The 23,335-nt window shown below is 47.0% G+C and overlaps 1 protein-coding gene across 1 annotated transcript in view; it reads left to right on the top strand.

Moving 5' to 3' along the window:
• The window catches only part of DOP1B (DOP1 leucine zipper like protein B), a 273,490-nt gene extending 252,691 nt beyond the window's left edge, over positions 1-20,799 (top strand). Inside the window, exons 33-37 of the mRNA XM_082246954.1 lie at positions 4,733-4,869; positions 14,328-14,383; positions 15,895-16,053; positions 17,151-17,280; positions 20,226-20,799. Coding sequence (XP_082103080.1) covers positions 4,733-4,869; positions 14,328-14,383; positions 15,895-16,053; positions 17,151-17,280; positions 20,226-20,480 — 737 coding nt within the window. The 3' untranslated portion in view covers positions 20,481-20,799. The remainder of the gene's footprint in view (positions 1-4,732; positions 4,870-14,327; positions 14,384-15,894; positions 16,054-17,150; positions 17,281-20,225) is intronic.
• Positions 20,800-23,335: the final 2,536 nt, after the last annotated feature.

The raw sequence follows: 23,335 nt of genomic DNA, 5'->3' as shown, positions 1-23,335 counted from the left end.
AGCTGATCTCCATGAGAGAAAGATTTTGCGATGCCTAGTTACTCTGCAGGATGCCGCTATGCTGTATCAGACCGCCGTAGATCGCACGAGGCCGCCATTTTGGCGTAGCCTCGTGTCTGCAGCATGGGGGCGGCCATGTTTGAGGTGACTCAAACACCTCGTGGAGCTAGGGGAGGCGCCGGAAGGCGTGCAGAGAGGCGGAGCCGCCTCCTTTCTTCCCGGGCAGCCAGCCAAAAGACTTCCTGTTTGTGAAGACAGCGCTGTAACCTGTTGCAGTGAACTCTGAGCATCAAGTGGTGAGCCTGGGGGTCTATCTCTCTCTCTCGATCGATAGGGATCCCTAGCAGGTAACACTGAGGGGCTTTTGTGGCGCTGGGGGTCTGAAAAAAAAAAAAAAAAGTTTTTTATTTAAGTTTGGATTGTATTTTCCGGGTAGTTACTGGAATAATCATGGACCCTGCCACACAAGTACCCCCACCTGTTTCCCTCGAGGGGGCCACGGGACCCGCCGGTGCACAGAGTATGGATGCATTTACAGCAGTTTTGGAGTCTATGGTGGCTCGGGTGGAGGCGGCCTGTCAGGGACGGGGGTCAAGAAAGCGACCCCCGCCTACCCCTATATTATCTGACACCTCTGACTCAGATTCAGAGATGGTCACTGCAGCTGCAGGTCCCTCTGCAAGGGCTGTTATCTCAGGTAAAGCTCCCTCAGACAGTGAGGAGGACGTTCATTCTTCCGCCATAATTCAGGAAGAAGCATTGGTGGACGCACTAGTTGTGGCGGTGCGGGAAACCTTAAGACTTGAGGTTTTACCGGCAGAGGCAACTGAAACAGATTCCCTTTGGTACTAACAAGCCCATCAAAACGGTGAAGGTTTTTCCTGTACCCAAGTGTTTTGGTAATAAAATTAAAGGAGAATGGGAGCATTCTAAGCGTACCTTTACTATTTCCAAGCGTATTGCTAGACGCTATCCGTTTGAGGAATCCCTCATTAAGAAATGGACGGTACCACCAGTGGTGGATCCACCTATTTCCAGGCTGAATAAAGCCACGGTTATCCCAGTGGAGGACACTTCGTCCTTTAAGGATCCGGTGGATCGAAAGATGGAAGCGGAGTCCCGCACTATCTTCTCCCTGATAGGGTCAGCATTTAGACCAGTAATTGTTATTGGTCTAGTTTCCCAGACACTAACGGAATGGGCGAGATTGGTACACCAAGACCTAAGGGGAAAAGATATCCCCCAGGGAACATCTGATTTGATGGAACAGATTATACAAGGGCTACAGTTTGTCTGTGACGCAGCCTTGGATGCTACCCCCCTATTAGGGCATGCATCTATGTCAGCGGTAATCCTCAGACGTGTGCTGTGGTTAAAATGCTGGTCAGCTGACCTAGGTTCCAAAAAGACCTTGACGAATCTCCCCTTTCAGGGGAATCGCCTATTTGGGGCCACCCTAGATGAAATTATTAAGGATGCCACTGGGGGCAAGAGCACTTTCTTGCCACAGGCTGCTAAAGCTAAGGGACCTCGCAACAAGCGAGGACCTTTCTTTACCGCCCATAAAGGGTTTGCACGCCCGGCTGGAACAAGCGGGAAAGGCAAGACTCCTCCAGGAGGGTTCAAGAAAGGCTGGTCGGACAAACAGAGGACCGACTCAGCCAAACCCGAAGCAAAGGATTACACAGCCTGAAGGTGCGCCCCCACCCGGGTTGAGGGTGGGGGGACGTTTTCACCGGTATTCAGGACATTAGATCGAGCATCGACTACTACTACCGGTGCGATTCTTCCCTTCCAACATTTAAGTACTACAGGGAGCGGTAGTCACCGTTCCCTGAATAGATCTTTTCCTTTACCTTTTCCTAAGATTAGTCTCAATTCCCCACAGGAATCGGATCTGGTTGACCAGACAGACCAAGAAGCCTCTAGCCGGGTAACTTCGGTCCCTGAGATTCAATCAGGAGAGATCACCGTTCCTGATAGGAATCAGGTGTCGGATAAATGTGTGGGAACAGAAAACGACCAGACTTTGTCGGATGGTCGGGGCCAGATAGCTCTAGGGACGCCTGGTTCAAATCCCGTCAGTGCCAGTGGTCCTAGAAATTCTAGGCTGGCCTCGTCAAGCCGGCCTGGCCGACTTGGACTTGCTAGTCGCGGACGTTCCGTGGGAACTGCATCTCAGGGAGTATCTGCGGTCTCGAGGACCAATCTACCATTGTGCTTTACAGTCGCTGGTTTTAATGGCCTGGCCATTGAGACCCAAGTACTGAAGGACAGAGGGTTGTCAGCTTCAGTCATTCCTACCCTTATTAAAGCAAGGAAAGCGACTTCCAGCAGAGTCTATTATCACACATGGAAGACTTATATCGCGTGGTGCGAATCTTTAGGATTTCCTCCATGTACCTATTCGGTGACTCGAATATTGGCCTTTTTGCAAAAAGGGGTTGAGCAGAAGCTAGCCTTAAGCACCATCAAGGGTCAAGTTTCAGCATTAGCAATCTTCTTTCAGAAACCTTTAGCTACCAAGTCCTTGGTGCGGAATTTCATCCAGGGGGTGCGGCACCTGGCTCCACCAGTCCGCGCGCCCTTACCGCCCTGGGATCTTAATTTGGTTTTGTCGGTTCTACAGAAACCTCCTTTTGAAAACATCAGGGAGATTCCCTTGCTTACTTTATCCCAGAAGGTGGCCTTCTTGGTGGCTATCACTTCTGCACGCAGGGTGTCAGAACTGGCTGCTTTATCATGCCAGTCCCCATACTTGGTGATTCATAGGGATAAGGTAGTACTCCATCCTAAGCCATCCTTTCTTCCTAAGGTGGTTTCAGATTTTCATCTGAATTAAGATATTGTACTACCTTCCTTGTGTCCTCAGCCCAATCATCATCGGGAACATGCGTTGCATTCCTTGGATGTGGTTCGGGCAATCAGGGTATACCTGAAGGCTACGGAATCGTTCCGTAAGACGGATTCACTTTTTGTGATCACGGATGGCCCCAGAAAGGGGTTGCCTGAATCTGCCGCGACTATTGCCAAATGGATTAGACAGACGGTGGTACAGGCTTATTCTATTAAGGGTCAGAGTCCTCCGTTCCCTGTTAGGGCGCACTCCACTCGAGCGCTCAGTACTTCCTGGGCCTTTCGCCATCAGGCGTCAGTGGTCCAGGTATGTAAGGCGGCCACCTGGTCGTCGGTACATACCTTTACAAAATTTTATAAAATTGATGTGATGGCATCGGCGGATGCCTCATTTGGCCGCAAGGTTTTGCAGGCCGCAATTTGAGGAGACCGGTGGTCTACCTCGAGGGTTTTTTTCTGTTTGAAAATTTTTTTTTGTTGAGTCTCATCATTAAGGATGAGCATTGTAAACTTCTAGTTGGCACCGGTTGGGCCTTCTAGATTTGGATTTGATTTCCATTTTCCCACCCCTCATTTGTGATACTGCTCTGGGACGTCCCGAAGGTGCTGTATCACCGAGGACTACGTCTGTCAATGAGCGATAGAGAAAAATTGATTTTTGTAAAATCTTACCGTAAAATCCTTTTCTCTTAGCTCATTGACAGACGTAGTACCCGCCCCTCTGTTTTTGAGTTGGGTTGGGTTAAATTCTCTAAACACTGCTTTTGTGACATAACTGATTTGCTGTGGCAGAGAGAGAGAGGATATACCCTCAGGGACTGCCCCTAGGGTGTGGCCAGAGCATTTTATTTCCTGTCTAGTCCTACTCCTGTGGAGGCAACATAACCCGAAGGTGCTGTATCACCGAGGACTACGTCTGTCAATGAGCTAAGAGAAAAGGATTTTACGGTAAGATTTTACAATAATCCATTTTTCACCAATTAGGCATAGACTTGAAATTACTAGTAGATATACTCCAGTGCCTCTCATGAGAGGCCATAGAGATCCCAAAGGGTTGATTTACTAAAAGTAAACAAACTGTGCACTTTGCAAAGTGCAGATGCTCCAGAGCTTAGTAATTGAGGTAAAGCTTCATTTTGCAAAGATTACCCAATCAGATGGAAGGAAAATTTTTTTAAAAAATGCGTTTTTTGCTTGCACATGATTGGATGATGGAAATCAGCAGAGCTTCTGCTCATTTACTAAACTCTGGAGGAGCTGCACTTGCAGAGTGCAACTGCACTTTGCAAAGTGCACAGTCTATTTGGCTTTAGTAAATCAACCCCACAGTGTTAGCAGCTACAAGGGAAAAGCATGAGTACCAGGTACATAATATCCATGGAAGTTAGAAATGTAAGAAAGAAGTACACACAGCAAATCAATTTAGGCTGCAGTTCATTAAGGGGGGTGACTACTCAGGTGTAGGATATTCACACACGTTGCTGTAGAATGTAACCAAGAATCCCAAACCTTATTGTAGTTAGATGAGCAGCCCCTGTGAATGTATAACAATTTCTTGTAGGACGGAGTATTATTTTTTTCACAAATCCAAACTGCCAACTCGGAGGTTACAGCCCTCATCCACTGTCTTGCTATCAGTTTTCTAGCTGTGAATAGTTTCATGTAAGAAAATTTTGGTGAATTTGTCAAGGTCTGAGTTAGGAAAAAGACCTAACGAACACTGTTCAAGGTGCAATGTTATGGGGAGCCCATAATTTAATGGAGGAATTTTATAATCTGTGTCCAGAATCCCTGTATGATAAGGTAAGCCCATAGTAGATGATAAAAGGGTACGGAAACTAAGGTTAAAATCATGTATACTTTTGGTTATCCTTAGAGCGTCTGACAGAAAATATTCGTGTAGGACAGACATCCATAATGGCGGCTCAGATGTTCCTGTTTTTCCGTGTTTTATTACTGAGAATTTCACCGCAGCATCTTACCTCATTGTGGCCTATTATGGTGACTGAATTGGTGAGTATAAAGCTGGGACCCATGCTTCTATTTTTGCTGTTTTTTGGTATACCAGGATAAAAGACCTTCACTTGTAAACAGGCCTTGATTAGGGGATTAGGAAGGATTGTTTCCAGATGATCCGATCCTTGCAGGATCCAGCAGTGGGGGTGGGGAAGGAGGGTGGATGGATGTTATGACATATGATGTCAGCATTGTAAGAGTCGGTTCACACTATGGCGACGCGACTTCGGGGGCGACTAGTGAAGTCGCTGTGCACCGCGACTTCGGCGCGACTTGCACGGACTTCACATAATGGAAGTCAATGCAAGTCGCTCCTATTAGAACGGTTCCCATAGCACAGAATGGAGCACGACTTGTCAGGCGACCAAGTCGCCTGACAAGTCGCGGTAGTGTGAACCGGCAGTTAAGTGTCATATGCTTTCATTGGATACATCAGAAGCAGTGCATGTTATGTTACCTTTTTACCTATTTTTACCTATACCTGTTGTTATGTTACCCTTCTTATTATTACCTTTATTGTCTGACCACCTTTACACCTTATAGCATTGTACATATTCAGATGCAGCAGGCAGAAGACAGGAGCATTTCTTAAATCAAAGAAAAACTCATTAGATTTTTCCGGTTATGCGTTCATGCTTTTTTGTCTATATTCCCATCGCACACGTTCCTGGAAACAGGGCTCATCAGTAGTGGGTGCTGTAATGACTACCTGCTAGTTGCTGGAAACATCATAGATAAATGCACATATTCGCCAACACATGAAGGATCTTCTAATGTAGTTCAAAGGCTTTTTTGCAGAAAGATCACAACACAAGAACAAGTGCAACGCGGCGCTCGGCTCTGAAACATTGCACTTGTTCTTTTGATGTGATCTTTCTACAATAAAAGCCTTTGGACTCCATTTGAAGATCCTTGGTGTGCTGGCGAAGATGTGCATTTATGCATTCATGCTGCACATTAATATAAATATAAAACATAAATATGGGGCTGTTTTACTTCTTTTTAGCTGCCAGTTCTTGTAGCTTTTTACCATTTGCCTTCCAGCCCCCGTAGTTTTACGGCGGCAGTTTGGCTCTTATTACGCGACACGACGTACCTGTACGTTGCTTTGTGTAACAGATAGTGGGGGACGCGCACACGCACTGATTGGCCAGAGGGGGAGCCAATCAGCAGGTCTGTCAGACGCGATGTCCGCCGAACCTCCCGCGGTTGCTCCCCATGGAAACAGAACGGCCGTCTGCCGATGTAAACAAGGCAGGCTGCCGTTTTGTCGCAGATGAACACAGGGATCATACGTTCCTCCTATTTACAATCACAGGTCTCTGTTTTCATCCCCCACGCAGTTAGAAAGCACTCCCTAGGGGCACACTTAACCCTTTTATCGCCCCTGGCGTTAATCCCTTCCCTGCCAGTGTTATTAGTACAGTAACAGTGCATATTTTGTATCACTGATTACTGTAGTAATGTCACTGGTCCCCTCAAAAATGTCAGTTAGGTGTCCGATCTGTCCGCTGCAATGTGGCAGTCCCGCTAAAAATCGCGGATCGCCGCCATTACTAGTAATAAATAAATATGCTATTAAAATTACATACATTTATCCCCTAGTTTGTAGATGCGATCACTGTTGCGCAAACCAATCAATTTTTATAGTGAATGCTTTATAGCAGAAAGTAAAAAATATTGTTTTTTTTTTTTTTTTTTTAGAATTGTTGCACTTTTTTTGTTAAAGCATAAAAAAAAAAAAAAAAAAAAAAACCGAGGTGATCAAATACCACCAAAAGAAAGCTATATTTGTGGGGAAAAAGGACATCAATTTTATTTTGGTACAGTGTTGCACAACCGCGCAATTGTCAGTTAAAGTAATGCAGTTCCGTATCACAAAAAATGGCCTGGTCATTAGGGGGGTAAAACCTTCCGGTCCTTAAGTGGAAATCCAGACATACAGTAACCCTATTTCTCTTACGTCCTCCGACAGTCGCCGCCTCTTCATATTCGTCACATATGGGGTATTAGACTTTGCTCCGAAGGAGTAGCTAGGCAACAGAATATGTTAACAATAAAGCTTTAACATATCCCACCCTCAAGGGGTGGTCCCCTCAGTCAATACCCTCCTACTTCCTGCAACCATATCTCAGTTTTAATGTCTAGCTTGTCAGGAGTGGCTGGCTCTCTCTGTGCTGGGACTTTTTGTCCCAGACTCTTTCTTCTTTTTGATATTTTGTTTGAGTTTTCTCTCTACCTTTACTTAGCTGTTATTTTTGTCAGCATTAGTTAGTTCTTCGGACGAAGAGGATCATGCGGACTGGGTCTCGGGCTGATCCTCCTGGTCGCAGGTCGTGGGTCAGTGGCTTCCCAGTCTGCCATCGAGCGTTCAGCCAGGTAACGCTCCTGGCACGGTGAACGACCCATCCCTGTTCGGTGCAGGGATGATTGGTGAGGTGGCTACCTCACCGGACGCTGTGCGGTTTCTGAACCGCCATTGTGTGCGTCTTGAATTGCGACTCTCCCTGCCTCATGTGCAGCGGCTTGTTCGCCTGTGCGGGTTCCCCACGCCATGTGAGGTAAGTGTATCTATGTGGGGACCTGTCTGTCTGGGGGGGGTCTCAGTCTGGGACTGTGTAACCTGCCTTTAATCACACTGCTTGTCTCCCTATATCTCGGCTGCATGCTGTGGGCTGCAAGGGGGGGGGGAGCTGTATGACACTGAGTATGTCAGGCTGGGCAGTGTGAGGAGCTGTGTGCTGTGGGGCATGTTTTTAATGGCATGTTGGGGCATATACAGCGATCGCTGCGGCGATCTAACATGTATCCATATAATGGGATAATATTGTGTGTGATTTTATGCACTGTGGAGCGGCGATTTCGGCGCCAAACGGCGCCATTTTACCGGCGCCCGCTCCGGCCGCATGGTTTACATGCACGGCGGCCATTTTCTTGTAGCCTCCATAGGCTTACATAGAGCGCCCTGGCAGCATCACTTCCTCTCTCCTGGAGCACCGATCGAGGCAGCAGCAGCAGCGGAGTCTCCTCAGGTTTTATCCTTCTATTCCTGTGTTCCATTGCCTGTATTCAGTCTGTATATTCCCTGTGGGGGTCTCATTGTGCCTGAGTGTGGTGCGGTGGGCTGCGCTTGCCGCGCTTGCTGTAAGGGGGCAGTTAACCCTTGGTTGTCTGGCATACAGGGGCAATGGATTCTCAGGAGGGCAAGTTTCCCACAGTATTGGTGGAAAGCCAGGGGACCGCTGTTTCCCCCCCAGGGGGGGATTTGGCCACGATTGTGGCTGGCCTTGCTGCACAGGTGCAAATGCTGGTGGCTGCTCAATCTACTAAACGGCCCAGAGTTGCTCTGTCCTCTGATTCTGAGGGTGAAGGTGATGGGGCTGTTCTGGCGGGGACCCCCCTATCGGGGTCCCGCTCCTCTCTTGATCTAGTGGGGTCTGAGGTAGAGGCTGAAGTTGAGGGGGTTGATAATTCTCCCCCTGGCTCGCCTGAAGAGCTTGCAATCATGGATGAGTTGATTGCTTCCATTAAGCAGACGCTACGTTTGCAGGACGAGGTGTGTCCCCCAGCTGCCTTGGCGGCTTATGGGACGCAGAGAAAACGCAGGACGCCGCAGGTTTTTCCCTGCAATGCTGATTTTCAGCGCGCTGTTAAGGACCAATGGCGCGATTTGCGCAAGCCTTTTGCGGTACCAAGTAAATTTAAGCTGCGTTATCCTTTCTCGCCTGCCACTGATGAACGGTGGTGTGTGCCTCCGCCAGTGGATCATGCTATTGCGGTTTTGAACAAAGCCACTGCGATCCCTGCAGAGGGATCCCCTGTTTTCCGTGATGCCACGGATAGGAGACTGGAGTCTCTTGCCCGTCATACTTATTCTGTTACGGGTTCTATGCTTAAGGCTCTGTTTGCTTCTCTCATGGCGGCCCAGGCGATCGCAAGTTGGACGCAGATGCTTAGGCGCGTCCTAGTGGCCGATTCGGCCTCGGCGGCGACCCTGGATATGGTGGATCAGATCCACCAGGGTGTCATGTATCTGTGTGATGCGGACCTGGACCTGATTCCGTTGGCCGCGCGTGTGCACAGCGTGGCGGTGTTGTCTCGCCGCCTGGTTTGGTTGAAATGTTGGTCGGTGGACCAATCTTCACGTAAAACCTTAGCCAATCTGCCTTATGATGGGTCTCGCCTTTTTGGGGAGTCCCTGGATGTGTTGATTAAGGGGATTACCGGGGGTAAGAGCACTCTCTTGCCCCATTTCCCCAAGGCTAAGGGGGCTTCTGGGAAGAAGCATGCTCATTTTCGGCCCCCTCAGGGGTCCTTTCGTGCCTTTCGGCCGCACTACAAGGGCAAACCGTTCAAGGGCCAGGGCTCTCAGAAGAAACCCTGGTCTGGGAAACAGAAGTCCGGCCAATCCGGACCTGCGGCCCATAACAGTTCGGCCTGAAGGGGCGCCCTCACCCAGTTTTGGGGTGGGGGGACGCTTGCTCGGTTTTCTTCAGCCCTGGTTGGCCCGTGTGCGGGACAGATGGGTTCTGGAAATCGTTCGATCTGGTTACAAGATCGAGTTTCTCTCTCGGCCAGAGAGCAGATTTTTTCCCTCAAATCTACAACTGTCTCCAGAGCGCCTGCGGGATCTGCACCTGGCGGTGCGGGACCTGAGGGCTCAGGGAGTGGTGGTTCCGGTGCCTCATCGGGACAGATTTCGGGGGTTTTATTCCAATCTGTTCACCGTGCCCAGAAAGGAGGGCAAGGTTCGTCCGATTCTGGACTTGAAAGCTCTGAACCGCTCTGTGCGGGTTCGCAAGTTCCGCATGGAATCCCTGCGCTCGGTGGTGGCTGCCCTGGTTCCGGGGGAATTCATGGCCTCCATCGATTTGAAGGATGCGTATCTTCACATCCCCATATTCGAGGGTCATCAGAGATACCTTCGATTTGCCATTGCGGAGGATCACTACCAGTTCGTGGCGTTGCCCTTTGGGCTCGCCTCGGCTCCGCGGGTCTTCACCAAGGTGCTTGCACCGGTTCTGGCATTATTGAGAGCCCAGGGCATTTCTGTCCTGGGGTATCTGGACGACATTCTGATTCGGTCTGCGACCAGTCAGGGTCTGGAGAAGGACCTGTCTGTCACGATGCAAACTCTACAGGAGTTCGGTTGGACGATAAATGTTCCAAAGTCGACACTGAGTCCGTCGGTTCGCCTTCCCTATCTGGGAATGATACTGGACTCGGTGCAGGCGAAGGTCTTCCTGCCGGAAGACAAACTCAGGACTCTTCAGGAGGAAGTCAGGTCCCTCAGGGACGTTCCGAACTCGTCTCTGCGGACGTGTATGAGATGTCTGGGATTGATGGTCTCGGCTTTCGAGGCGATTCCTTTCGCGCAGTTTCACACGCGGGGTCTCCAGGCGGAGATCTTGTCCAAGTGGGACGGGCGACCTCAATCTCTGGATCTTCAGATCTCGTTGAGTCATCGCACCAGGGAAAACCTTCTGTGGTGGCTCCAGTCCCCGTTGGTGTCCGGGGGCAAGTCGTTTCGTCCGATCTCGTGGACGATAATCACCACGGATGCCAGCCTGTCGGGCTGGGGTGGTGTTCTGGGCGTTCTGTCCGCCCAGGGGACCTGGTCGGAGGGGGAGTCTTCCCTCCCGATCAACATTCTGGAATTGCGTGCGATAAGGCTCTGTCTTCATCGCTGGACGGACCGGCTGCAGGGCTGCCCGGTTCGGGTGCAGACGGACAATGCCACGGCGGTGGCCTACATCAACCACCAAGGGGGCACCAGGAGTGCCCGAGCGGCTCGAGAAGTGGCCGACATTCTGTCTTGGGCCGAGACTCATGTCCCGGCGATAACGGCGGTTCACATTCCGGGAGTGGAGAACTGGCAGGCGGACTATCTGAGTCGCCAGACCCTGGATCAGGGGGAATGGTCTCTCCACCCGGCTGTCGTCCAGATGTTGTGCGCGAAGTGGGGTCTTCCAGATGTGGACCTGTTCGCGTCTCGCCTCAACTACAAGGTGAAGAGGTTCGTGGCAAGGACGCGCGACCCTCGGGCAGACGCGTCGGACGCGTTAGTGGCCCCGTGGCATCAGTACAGGCTGATGTACGCGTTTCCACCGATTCAGTTGCTGTCCCGGTTCCTTCGCAGGTTACACTCGGAACGCAGCACGGTGATTCTTGTGGCACCGGACTGGCCTCGCCGGTCCTGGTACGCAGACCTCGTGAATCTGGCGGTCGACGCCCCCTGGCGTCTGCCTCTTCGGGACGATCTACTGTCTCAAGGACCGATTTACCATCCTGCTTTACAGTCGCTGGCTTTGACGGCCTGGCTGTTGAGACCGAGGTCCTGAAGGAGAAGGGTCTCTCTCCAGAGGTTGTTCATACCTTGATCAACGCGAGGAAGTCTTCCTCGGGAAAGGTTTATTACCGTACTTGGAAGGCCTATTTTGCCTGGTGTGAGTCCAGGGGGTTTTCACCCCGCACGTACTCGGTTTCCCGTGTGCTGTCTTTCCTTCAGACGGGTGTCGATCAGCGTTTGGCGCTGGCTACGATAAAGGGTCAGGTGTCTGCGCTGGCCGTTCTGTTTCAACGTCCCGTGGCTTCCAACTCCTTGGTTGGCACTTTTATTCAGGGTGTGCGGCATCTGGTTCCTCCTAGGAGGGATCCTTTGCCCCCTTGGGACTTGAATCTAGTCCTGTCTGTGTTACAACGTGCTCCTTTTGAACAGATCAGGGAGATATCGTTGTCTATGTTGTCCAAAAAGGTCGCCTTTTTGGTGGCGATCACTTCGGCTCGCAGAGTGTCGGAACTGGCGGCTTTGTCCTGCAAGTCTCCGTACCTGGTTGTTCATTTGGATAAGGTGGTCTTGCGACCTAATCCTTCTTTTCTGCCGAAACGAGTTTCGGAATTCCATCTTAACGAGGATATTGTTTTGCCTTCGTTGTGCACGAAGCCTAAACATCCAAAGGAGGTGAGACTACATTCTCTGGATGTTGTTCGGGCGATTAGGGTTTACCTTAAATCGACTGAGTCTTTTCGAAAGACGGACTCCTTGTTTGTTCTTCCAGAAGGTCCTCGGAAGGGCATGGCGGCTTCCGCCTCTACCATTGCCAAATGGATCAGGCAGACCATTGAACAGGCCTATGCCTTGCAGGGGAAGGTTCCCCCTGTGCCTGTGAAGGCGCACTCTACTAGATCTCTGAGTACGTCTTGGGCCTGTCGTCATGGGGCTTCTGTAGCCCAGGTGTGTAAGGCGGCGACTTGGTCGACCGTACACACTTTCACAAAATTCTACGAAGTAGATGTTCAGGCATCGGCGGATGCTTCCTTTGGCCGCAAGGTTCTTAGTGCGGCTGTTCCCTAGGGTCCCTTGTTGGGGACTCCTGGCTGTTGGGATAAGTTTTGTATCCCCTGGTTTTTTGTCTTTTCCTGGGTTGTTGCTCCTGTTGAGCACTCATTTTTGCTGTTGCCCAGCTGGTTTCCTTCCTTTGGTAAGGTTCCTTTCTTTGATGTGGAGACTGCGTTGCCTTTCGGCGCGGTTGCGTTTCCCACCCCTCATGTTTGCACTGCTTTGGGACGTCCCCATATGTGACGAATATGAAGAGGCGGCGACTGTCGGAGGACGTAAGAGAAAACGGAATTTTTGTAAAATCTTACCTGTAAAATTCCTTTCTCTGAGTCCTCCGACAGTCGCCGCCCCCGCCCCTCTTTTGGGGTTTGAATGTATACTCTACTGCTATTCCACTAAAACTGAGATATGGTTGCAGGAAGTAGGAGGGTATTGACTGAGGGGACCACCCCTTGAGGGTGGGATATGTTAAAGCTTTATTGTTAACATATTCTGTTGCCTAGCTACTCCTTCGGAGCAAAGTCTAATACCCCATATGTGACGAATATGAAGAGGCGGCGACTGTCGGAGGACTCAGAGAAAGGAATTTTACAGGTAAGATTTTACAAAAATTCCGTTTTTTCATCCGCCTGGAGGATCGGATAAAAAATGAACAGGCGGTCCGTTTTCATCCAATCTCCCATAGAGGAGAGCGGGACTCTGACAGGTCCGTCTCAGCACAGAGAGCAAAGACAGAACTGTCATCCGCCTGCTCAGCGGGAATTGGCAGGTCAACTCCCCGCTGAGCAAAGCAGAGTCTGCTGGGCCCCTGTGAAAAGACTCTAGTGTCTCAAGAATTGAGTACAGTACATCAGGTGTGATCAATTTTCAGTGATTGGCCCCATCCATAGCTTGTAGACTCTATAACCTTCTCAAAGACCAAATAATATATACTTATTTGGGTTATTCTCACCAAAGATATGTAGCAGTATAACAATTTGGCCAAAACGGTTGAAGAGAAATGACTAATTTGCAAAATTTTAAAACCGAAACAAAAAAAAAATTTTTTTACATAATTTTTTATTTCATTTTTTAATTTATAGCGTAAAAAAAAACCCAGTAATGATTAAATACCACCAAAATAAAGCTCTATTTGTGTGAAAAAAGGACAAAAATTTCATATGGGTTCAGTGTTGCATAACTGAGTAATTGTTAGTGGTGCACCGAAAATTTAGGCCGAAAATGGGCTTATTCCATTTCGGCCGAAAACGGGTTAAAAATGCCAATAGTAAAGATAGCCGCCGCGGGCGCAGCGCAGGTTTCAAAAGACCCGCCTCCCGGTGAGGTCACTACTACTACGATCTATGCATGAATGAACTAACAGACCCGGCGGGCGGGCGAGCGGCCGCTAATAGCTGTAACTAAGTAAGTGCTTCACTTCCCTATCAGGCGGGTATCTCCCGGCTTTCGTGGGGAAAGAAATCAGCAAATAAAGAAAAAACAATATAGCGTATAAAATTGCGACACAAATCATATTTTAATTGAATGTTTTAAAAATTACCTTTCCTTTTCAAACTGCAGCTATTGTAGTTTTCTGAAAATGCAATACAATATGGCTACCTGGAGGTGTTCTGTACACAGAATGTATACTGACCACACCCCCAGAGACATCATTTCCTGCTTGTGTGATTGGCTCCCCAATTTTCCCAGAAGTCTGCCTAAGATACAAGTCAGATTTTTGGCATCCCCTCAACAGAAATGTCATTTTTGGTGAGATACTCCCAATAGGAACACATCTAAATGGATGCAGGCCCTGCAGTATTCCTCATTAGTGCCCTGCAGCTGCACAGTTGATTGATAATTATGAAACTTCCATTAGACCCACTCAACACAGAGGAACAAACAATGATTTCTTCAGAATAACAAAAGGTAGAAATCTGCAACAAAGTTTGTTAAAATCCCTGCAATGTACAGAGATCACCCAGAGGGGAATGTTTTTTTCTCAACAAAAGTGGAGTTATGCTTTTAACATATCAAGCCTTTTCTAATTTGTTTATGACAGGGTCCTGTAACCTTTCAGATTGCATGAGCTGTCATAAATCCTGTAAATTCATACAATGTATATTCCTGTTTTCAGATACACGTGTTTGTTCAGCTACTAGAGGATTTGGTGGAAGAGGAGACAACCTCAAAGTAAGAGATGTCAGGGTTACGTTTTTACGCAACAATTTGCATCATTTATCCAATTGTCAGATAGGAGTATCTTACACACTCTAGGAAATGGAAGGGAGAATAGAAGATTGATAAGAATCTATGGACGATGCAGGCATTTCTTCTTTTACTTTATAAATGTGACTGAGGCTTAGAGGGACTTTCCCCCTAGAGGCAATATTTCAGGGGTGGGTGAAGCCTGGTTAGTTAATCCACTCACTTCTTTTATCTACCAGGATCATTCACTTCCTCTGGTCTGCATCATAATCTTATGAGGTCTCTTTTCTGTTAGGCCCCTTTCACACAGGGAGTCCGTTCAGATCCGCCTGTCAGTTTTTTTTGTGGATCTGAACGGACGCCCAATGCATCTCTATGGGGCATTGGATGTCAGCGGAGACATGTCCACTGACATCCGATCCGATCCGTCAAAACCGGACGGATGGAAACCCTATTTTCCATCCGTCCAGCGGATCGGATGAGAACGGACAGATGGTTCATTCCCATCCGATTCCCCCATAGAGAAGAATGGGGACTTGACAGCTGTGTCTCCGCACACAGCGCGGAGACAGAGCTGTCATCTGCCTGCTCAGCGGGGGATCGGCGGATCGATCCCCCGCTGAGAAAAACTGAGTCCGCCTGACGGACTCCATGTGTGAAAGGGGCCTCAGTTTGTATTAAAAAAACAAAAGGGGACCCAACAAGAAGAGATCACCACTATGCAGAATGAGGGCTCAGTGACTAACGCTGCAATTTGGCAGCTCCGTTTGACCAGGGAAACTGCATGGAGTTTGTATAATCTACCTGTTTTTGTTCCAACCTTTCCCCTTTCTGTCTGGGGTTGAATTTTAGGTTTTTTTGCAATGTGTCTGCCAAAAAATAGCATAGTGAGAATAATAAATATGGCAAGTGGACAGAACTGGGGAGGATTCATGCTGAAATCTGGCCAGAGTCCCAGGAAAATACCAGTAGTAGATGGGTTTTCAATATGCCAATATCTGTCTAAACCTGAAACATTAGTTTTTGGTAAACTGATTTTCAAATCACTAAGTGGCTTATGTAATGAATTCCCATTACTGGAATAATGAGATGTTGCCTGTAGCAGCCAATTAGAATCCTTGTTTCATTTTCAAACCTGAACTTGAAAATAACAGAAGCTCTATGGTTGCTATAGGCCAGTGATGGCAAACCTTGGCACTCCGGATATTTTCGAACTACATTTCCCATGATGCTCAACTACACTGCAGAGTGCTTGAGCATCATGGAAAATGTAGTTCCAAAACATCTTGGGTACCAAGGTTCGCCATCACTGCTATAGGCAAACCTTTTTCCCTGTATCACACTTTCATAGATAAAACCTTCATAGGGCCTACACACAAGGCAATTTGATCATTCTGTCAGACTATTGGAACCACGGAAGGTCCCACTTTCTCTAGTAAGTACATGCATTGCATCTTGTGTCTTGTTATTGCTTCACTTAACTTTATTCCTAATAGGAATAGCAAGACAAGCAAACAAAAAGCTGCCATGGCAGAGAGCAACGGGCCTGTGTATGTGGAGATCCAGCAGAACAGCTTGGACATGTATTTATCTGCGTGCAAGTTCCTCGACACCGCACTTTCCTTTCCCCCGGATAAGATGCCACTGTTTCAGATGTAAGTCCCTTTTGAACTATGTTGGACTTCTCCTAAGGACACTATATGCATAACTGTTGTATGTTCTCCCTGTGTTTGGATTTCCTGCAATTTTCTTTACACAACCCCGAAACATAACGAGGTTCTAACCACTACCAGGTCAATATGGAACAAGTCTGTACATGAGCATGATTATAGACATTAGAGCAGTGTTTCTCAACCTTTTTCCAGTTGGGGCGCCCTTGAAAAGCATTTTCAGTCTTGAGGCACCCCTGTCCAAGGCTTGAGTCACGTTACTGTGTGTCGCGGAACACACGCAAAATCGCGCCATAAATTCTTGGCACTGTAGGGGGAAGCAAAGAGCACAGCACACTTACCCCCCTTTACTTTCACTTTTGAGGCTGACTGAGCCCTTTATCAGTGCTGATGTACAGTTTGCCAGGGGATCGGGAGATAGGGCTCATCTGATAGCCCTTCTCTCCCATGATCCTGTGGCACACCTTAGAACCTCTGGCGGCACACCAGTGTGCCGCGGCACACTGGTTGAAAAAGGCTGCATTAGAGCAGCCTTTCTCAACCTTTCTACCCCAGGGGAACTGTTGAAATAATTTTTAAGTCTCAATCAAACCCCCCTCCCCCACTAAAATGTTTATCTACAGCTCACTGTACATTCGCAAGACGAGCAAGTTAGATATAATAATAAATAAAATTGCCTACATTGGTGGTTAGTGGAGAAAATTCTTTCTTGTACTGGTGTTCAGTGAAGTGTCCTCTTACATTTATGGTTAGTAGAAGATGTGTCCCCACTACATTGGTGGACACCCTTAAATTATGGTCAGTGAGATCCCCAATACATTCTGTTCAGTGGGAGGAAGAATGCCCCTAACATTGGTGGTCAGTGAAAAGTATGCCATAGATAATAACATCATTGGTGTCTACCTGCTTGCTCTGGCCAATGGCGTTGGCTCTGGAAGTTTGCAGACACCATCAGGTGGAAGGTCAGTGTGCCCCTCCTGATGGAGCTCCTAATGATAAAGCCTATTTACAAGGATCTTACTAACTGTATCTGGTAATCATTGATGATATGGTAATTTGGCTTTGTTCTCATTGCTGTGCAGGTACAGATGGGCGTTTGTCCCTGAGGTTGACACAGAGGCCTGTGTTATCCCCCCAGAAGTGGTAGAGAACCATCAAGAATGCAAACCTCATGTTGTTCGGATATTGGAACTCATGAAGTTCAGGTTTGGGGTGAGTATTTACCTGGAAGATTTCATAATGTCTTCTTACCCTAAAGAGAAAACACTATTGGGGACATTCATCAGACCCGTAAACTATAAAGCAGCTTTGCAAAGGCAGCCTCTATATTTCCTTTAAAGACAACTGCATGTTTTTTTACAATTATTCTGCCAGTATAATTTTTCTAATGCAGGGCATTAATTTCTTTGATTTTATGAGGTCGGGAAGGAATTTTCTCTTTCAAAATTGTTAGCAGTTGGAGATGTAGGTGCATGGGTGAGTGAGATGGTTGTTCATATCCGCTTGCCAACTAGTCACACACCTAGTACGTCACTGGAATTTAAGTGGTTATACTGGGATGATGCCATCATCCTGGTACTGTTTTTTAGAGCCAACAGTTGGCTCTCTGGTAAAAGCAATCCTAGCAGCTAACTAGCCACTGGATTGCTTTTACAAACAGCAGGAGGAGAGGTTCCCCTTTACCAGGATCTCCCATCCCACTGGTTGTCCCAATCGACCAGCCAGCGAAAGCTTATTGGAGAGCCAAACAAAAACCAGATCAACTTTGTTTGGCTCTGGGCTACAATTACCCGGGAGCAATGACTTGACATCACTACTGGTTTACCCGGATGTAAACGGCGCCATTTTTAAAAATCTAAAGTATTCAAACACACCGATCTTGGTGTGATCAAATGCTTTTAAGAGCAGAGGAGAGATGTGGGGTTTTATAGACCCCAGATCTCTCCATAAAGGGTACCTGTCACAATTAAGGATGCACTGAAATTTCGGCCGCTAAAATTTTCGGCCGAAAATGGGCCTATCCCATTTCGGCCAAAAATGGGTTAAAATGCCAAAATGAATGGCCGCTTGAGGAACGAGGAGGGCGCAGCACAGGTTTGAAAAGAAGCGCCTCTGGCCGACTGCCCGCCTCTGTGATGTCCCTACTACTGCGATCGCTGCATTAATGAACTAACAGACCGAGCGGGAGGGCGGGGGGAGTGGCCGCTAATAGATATAACTATGTGAGCTTCACTTCACTTCATTTCCCTGTCAGCGGCACAATGTCCTTGAATGAACTGACACTCCGGGCGGGAGGGCGGGGGGAGCGGCCGCTAATAACTATAACTATGTGAGCCTTCACTTCCCTGTCAGAGTAGATACATGCCTGACAGGGAAGTGAAGGCTCACATAGTTATAGTTATTAGTGGCCGCTCCCCCCACCCTCCCGCCCGGAGTGTCAGTTCATTCATGGACATCGTGCCGCTGACAGGGAAATGAAGTGAAGTGAAGCTCACATAGTTATATCTATTAGCGGCCGCTCGCCCGCCCTCCCGCCCGATGTGTCACTTCATTCATGGACAGATCATAGTAGTAGTGACATCACCGGGAGGCGGGTGGCCAGCCAGAGGCGTATCTTTTGAATGATGGACACCGGAGGAGAGGGACGCTGAGACTGATGGGAGGGGGGGGGGGGGTGATAGCTGAGGCAGCTTACCATTGGTATTAGTATTATGCAGCATGAGGGGGTTAATGTATTGTCACTGCTGTATTAGTGACCGACCAGTGGCAGTTAATTAACCCCTTTATGCTGCATTAGTGCAACCAGTATCAGTGTTAATTAATTAACCCCCTCATGCTGCATAATACAAATACCATTGGTAATTAAATTAACCTCTTGCCAACCCGTCACAGTACATATACTGTGACAGGGTGGCAGCGACTTGTGTACGTCGCTGCCTGTTTTTGGTGTATGCCCCTGTTCTATCTAATTTAAAATTATTTGGGGGAAAAGGTCGTTTTCGGTTTTCGGCCAAGGGCATCCTGCATTTTCGGTTTCGGCCCAAAATTTTCATTTCGGTGCATCCCTAGTCACAATCCTATTATTTGGATTCCTACTGACAGCAAAGATAAAATAGATAGCGATAAAAAGAAAATTGAAAGCAACCGTGTAGAAGTAAAATAAATAATTTGAAAGAATGTAAAGTCCCCCGGTCCCCCGGTGCTTGCGTGCACGCGTCGGTACTGCACGAACGCAAAAAGGCAATCGTCCCACACATGTGAGGTATCACCGCGAACATCAGATCTAAGGCAGTAATTCTAGCACCAGACCTCTGGTGTAAATGTAAAGTGATAACCTATAAAGGCTTTTAAAATGTTGCCTATGGATAGTAAAATTGACATTGTTTGTCACCGTTGCACGGGCGTGCACAATTTTAAAGTGTGACATATTTGGTATCTATTTACTCAGCGTAACATCATATTTTACTAAAAATTGGATTATGTATTTTAAAAAAATCATAAAACCCACCAATTCTCCAGGGCCTCTGCTTTAAAAAAAAAAATGATATATAATGTTTGGGGATTCTAAGAAGTTTCCCAGCAAAAAAAAATACTGATTGTAAACATGTAAACACAAAGTCCCAGAAAAGGCCTGGTCTTAAGTGCCGGGTCACACTTGTGCGATGCGGGAAGGCTGCGAATTCGCAGCCTGTTCCCACATCGCAAACGCACATCTGGCAGTTCACACTGCCATATGCGATACGCAGGGGGTGTCAATGCAGTGTTAACGACACCCCCAGTTTGATCGCATATCGCAGTGCGATCTTACAGTTCGCACAGGATCGGATCGCACAAGTGTGAACCACTGTGCGATCCGATCCTGATGCGGCTGAAAAAATGCCTCCTGTGCGTCTTTTGTGCGGGTGCAGTGCGAATTCAGCCATACAAAGTGTATGGCTGAATTCGCACTGCACATCCGAACGCATGTAATGAAGGAGCAGTGCGCTCCGATATTACATGCGATCGCCGCACACGCTATAGTGTGAACCGGCACTCAAGTGGATATATAAAAAACGAGTCATGCACAGAGTACTACGTCAGCTTCTTTTTATGATTTCATGGTGGGTCAGATTGCGTGTATGGTAAAAACTGGACTTATGCTGTCTCTTTACTCTCAGGAACATGCCGTTGAAGACTCCAGTTTTAGGAGGAATGAGTTCCCTCTTCTCAGTCTCCATTCTATATCTAAGATCACCCAGCTCATGCCATTTTTCAGGACTCTAAGTTATGTGTTTAAAGCAAAGGGGAAAAGTTCTAAGACAGCCCAAGGTCTCTATGGATCTGTTGAATACCCAGTGGAAGACACTACAAGGGTGATGAAGGAACTTGAGGAAAACGTGGAATATGACTTCTTGGAGAGTATGGGAAATTAATCAGATGGACTCCATTGAACTATATGGTAGCCTATAACTACGACCTATACTGAAATCTCTAAAGGTTTCCTCAAGGAGATAATGTGACTTCAATGCTTTCCTACACCGTGAAGAAACAAAATTTGCTTGTTAGATAAGAGTATAACTGTAAATATATTGAATTTTAATGTGAAAGACGCTGCAGAGGGGCATTTTAGGTTAAATACTGCTGTGAAATTCCATAAGATATAGGAGGCACTTATGTGTGAGATATATATATAATGAAGGTACAGAAGCATAAAGGTCTGGTCCAAAGCAACTAATGGGATTCTTGCTTTCATTTTTTAGCCTACACATAAAAAATTACAGCAAGAGTTTGGTTGCTGTGAGCAGAATAGACCATTGCCTCAATTTTTACAGATACAAACAATTGTATTTATATACATATACAGGCCATAAACCAATAGGATAATAGCTGAGGGAAAAAAAGCACTGTATTAGGCCAGGTAGTCACATAGGCTGAAGATATTCCAAGTAAAGGGTCAGGAGAAGAGAATATTTTATTTATGCAACATTTAAAAAATGGATACTCACAAACACAGGTGTAAAAATGATCATAACAGGCTCAGTTGCTCCAGTGTCAGGAATAGTCCATATGAAAGTCCATAATCCAATGAGATGACGGCTGACGCGTTTCAAGGCTTAGCCTCTTCCTCAGAGAGGGCTCTGAGGAAGAGGCTAAGCCTCGAAACGTGTCAGCCGTCATCTCATGGGAGCAACTGAGCCTGTTATGATAATTTTTACACCTGTGTTTGTGAGTAGCCATTTTTTACATGTTGCATAAATAAAGCCTATTATTGAGGATAATGCGCTAGGTCGATGCGCCCTTTCTTTGTTTCTTTTTGCCTGTAGCATCGTTGGACTACCCCAGTCCTCTTTGGGCTGCAAGACCTAGCTATCCAAGACGCCAGCTGTAAGTCCCGTGGTGTGTGGTCGGGGAGCTTGGATTCTAAGTGCAGGAGAAGGGTGGTATCACCTTATTGTTTTGGAAGAGAATATTTTAGCATGAATGCTAGACTTTTTGACCAATTGTTTGCCATAGGAAATTATGGGAACCATCCATTTACTCCTAAAACTAGGTTCACTGCTGCAATATGATTTTGTTCCAAGTTCAGTGCGATTATGTAGTGCTACTTGGATACAACTTTGATAATGTTTGTATATTCTATGGGGCCAAAATTGCACAGGAATCGCACTGAAGTAGTACAGGAACCTTTTCCAAAATCGCTCCGTTCTGAGTTGCATTGATGTGAAGGGACGCAATTGAAAAAATGTGATTTCCATTGTCATACGATTCTGTGCGACTCGAGTCACATCTGAAATCTCACTAGAGTGAACTAGGTCTAAATCACAGTATACAACGCTGCAGCTGAAGATGAGAAAAAAATGTGATTTGCTGCAAGTTGAGTAAATCTAAAACATTTAAGGTGAGTTTGCCAGTTCTACCTGCTCAACAGAATCCATAAATCCTGGCAAACAGGGTTCATGAATCAATGTGTATGACTATGGACCATACAAATTAGCACAAACATATTAAAAATACAGAAATTCATCTTAAAACTGTCAGATGGATCCAGGTTTTCGTCAATTCAGTTCGATCGTTTATTTTTGCAATATGTGGAGATGTACAACAGCAGCAGTAATCAGCTATTATTTCAAGGACAGGCAGATCGTCCTCGACAATGGCTACTATAACTGGACAGTGCTGGTCTGGAATCCACATCAGTTTCTGTACACATTCCAACATTCCTACTATAAAACTGTAATAGTCTTTAAGTTATTCTTCCTAATTTGCACTAATGTTTCAAGCATTGCAGTAAATATTATGGCACCAATTTGATGTTGGTGAAAAAAGAGCTAATAAAACTGTCCCAAAGAAGTTTTTGAGCATGTTTTATCTGTATACAAATAATATTGTATTATACCAACAAATATTGTACTTAGTACTAATGAGATCGATTCGTTTTTAGGTCTTGTCACTTTAGCCATATGGGGAAAAATGTGTAAACACCTAAATGAGTTTACTGGACATCCTGTTCCAAAACCACAGGCACCCCACACACACACACACTGCCACTACAACAGCCCCCACTCTTCTGGAAAAGCTTTGGGTGTGTTTGAGGGCATTTGTGGCTTCCGAGCCAAGAGCATTCATGAGGTCAGGTACTGATGTTTGATGAGAAGACCTGACCCACATTTGGTCTTGACACCAAGCTAGTCAAAACAAGTCTTTATAGAGCGAACTTGGTGCTCAAGGGCAAGGTCATACTGGAACGAAAAGTTATTCCTCAAACTATCGCCATAGGGGTAGAAAGGCACCAATACATTAAATGTCTTTGTGTTTTTCGGCATTAACCGAACCCTTTGCTGGAAACCCAACGTTTGATTAAAGTGATTAGAAAAAAACAAAAAAAGGAACATTTACAAATAACAAACATGTTTTACTTAGTCTCCATTCACACTAGTACGACTTGTCAGGCGACTTGGTCAGCCTGACAAGTCGTGCACCGCCGCGGTCCATAGTGTAGTACAGGAACGGATCTAATAGGAGCGACACAAGTCGCTCTGACTTAGAAAAAGGGTCCTGTACTACTTCGGGGCAACCTGGAGCGACTTGCATGGACATTCATTTTAGTCCGTGCAAGTCGCCCCCGAAGTCGTGCCGCTTCAGTGTGAATGCGGTCTTACCTGCTCTGTGCAAGGGTTTTGCAAAGAGCAGACCCAATTCTTCACTTCTGGGGTGCCCCGGCTTCGCTTCTGGCTCCTTCTCTTCATCAGGTGCCCCCACCACGCTTTCCATGGGGGCACCCATGCAG

The sequence above is a fragment of the Pelophylax lessonae genome (genome assembly GCF_965119305.1).
Source record: "Pelophylax lessonae genome assembly, chromosome: 2".
NCBI lineage: Eukaryota > Metazoa > Chordata > Amphibia > Anura > Ranidae > Pelophylax > Pelophylax lessonae.
The sequence above is the reverse complement of the archived record's forward strand: the minus strand, read 5'-3'. Positions and strand labels throughout refer to the sequence as shown.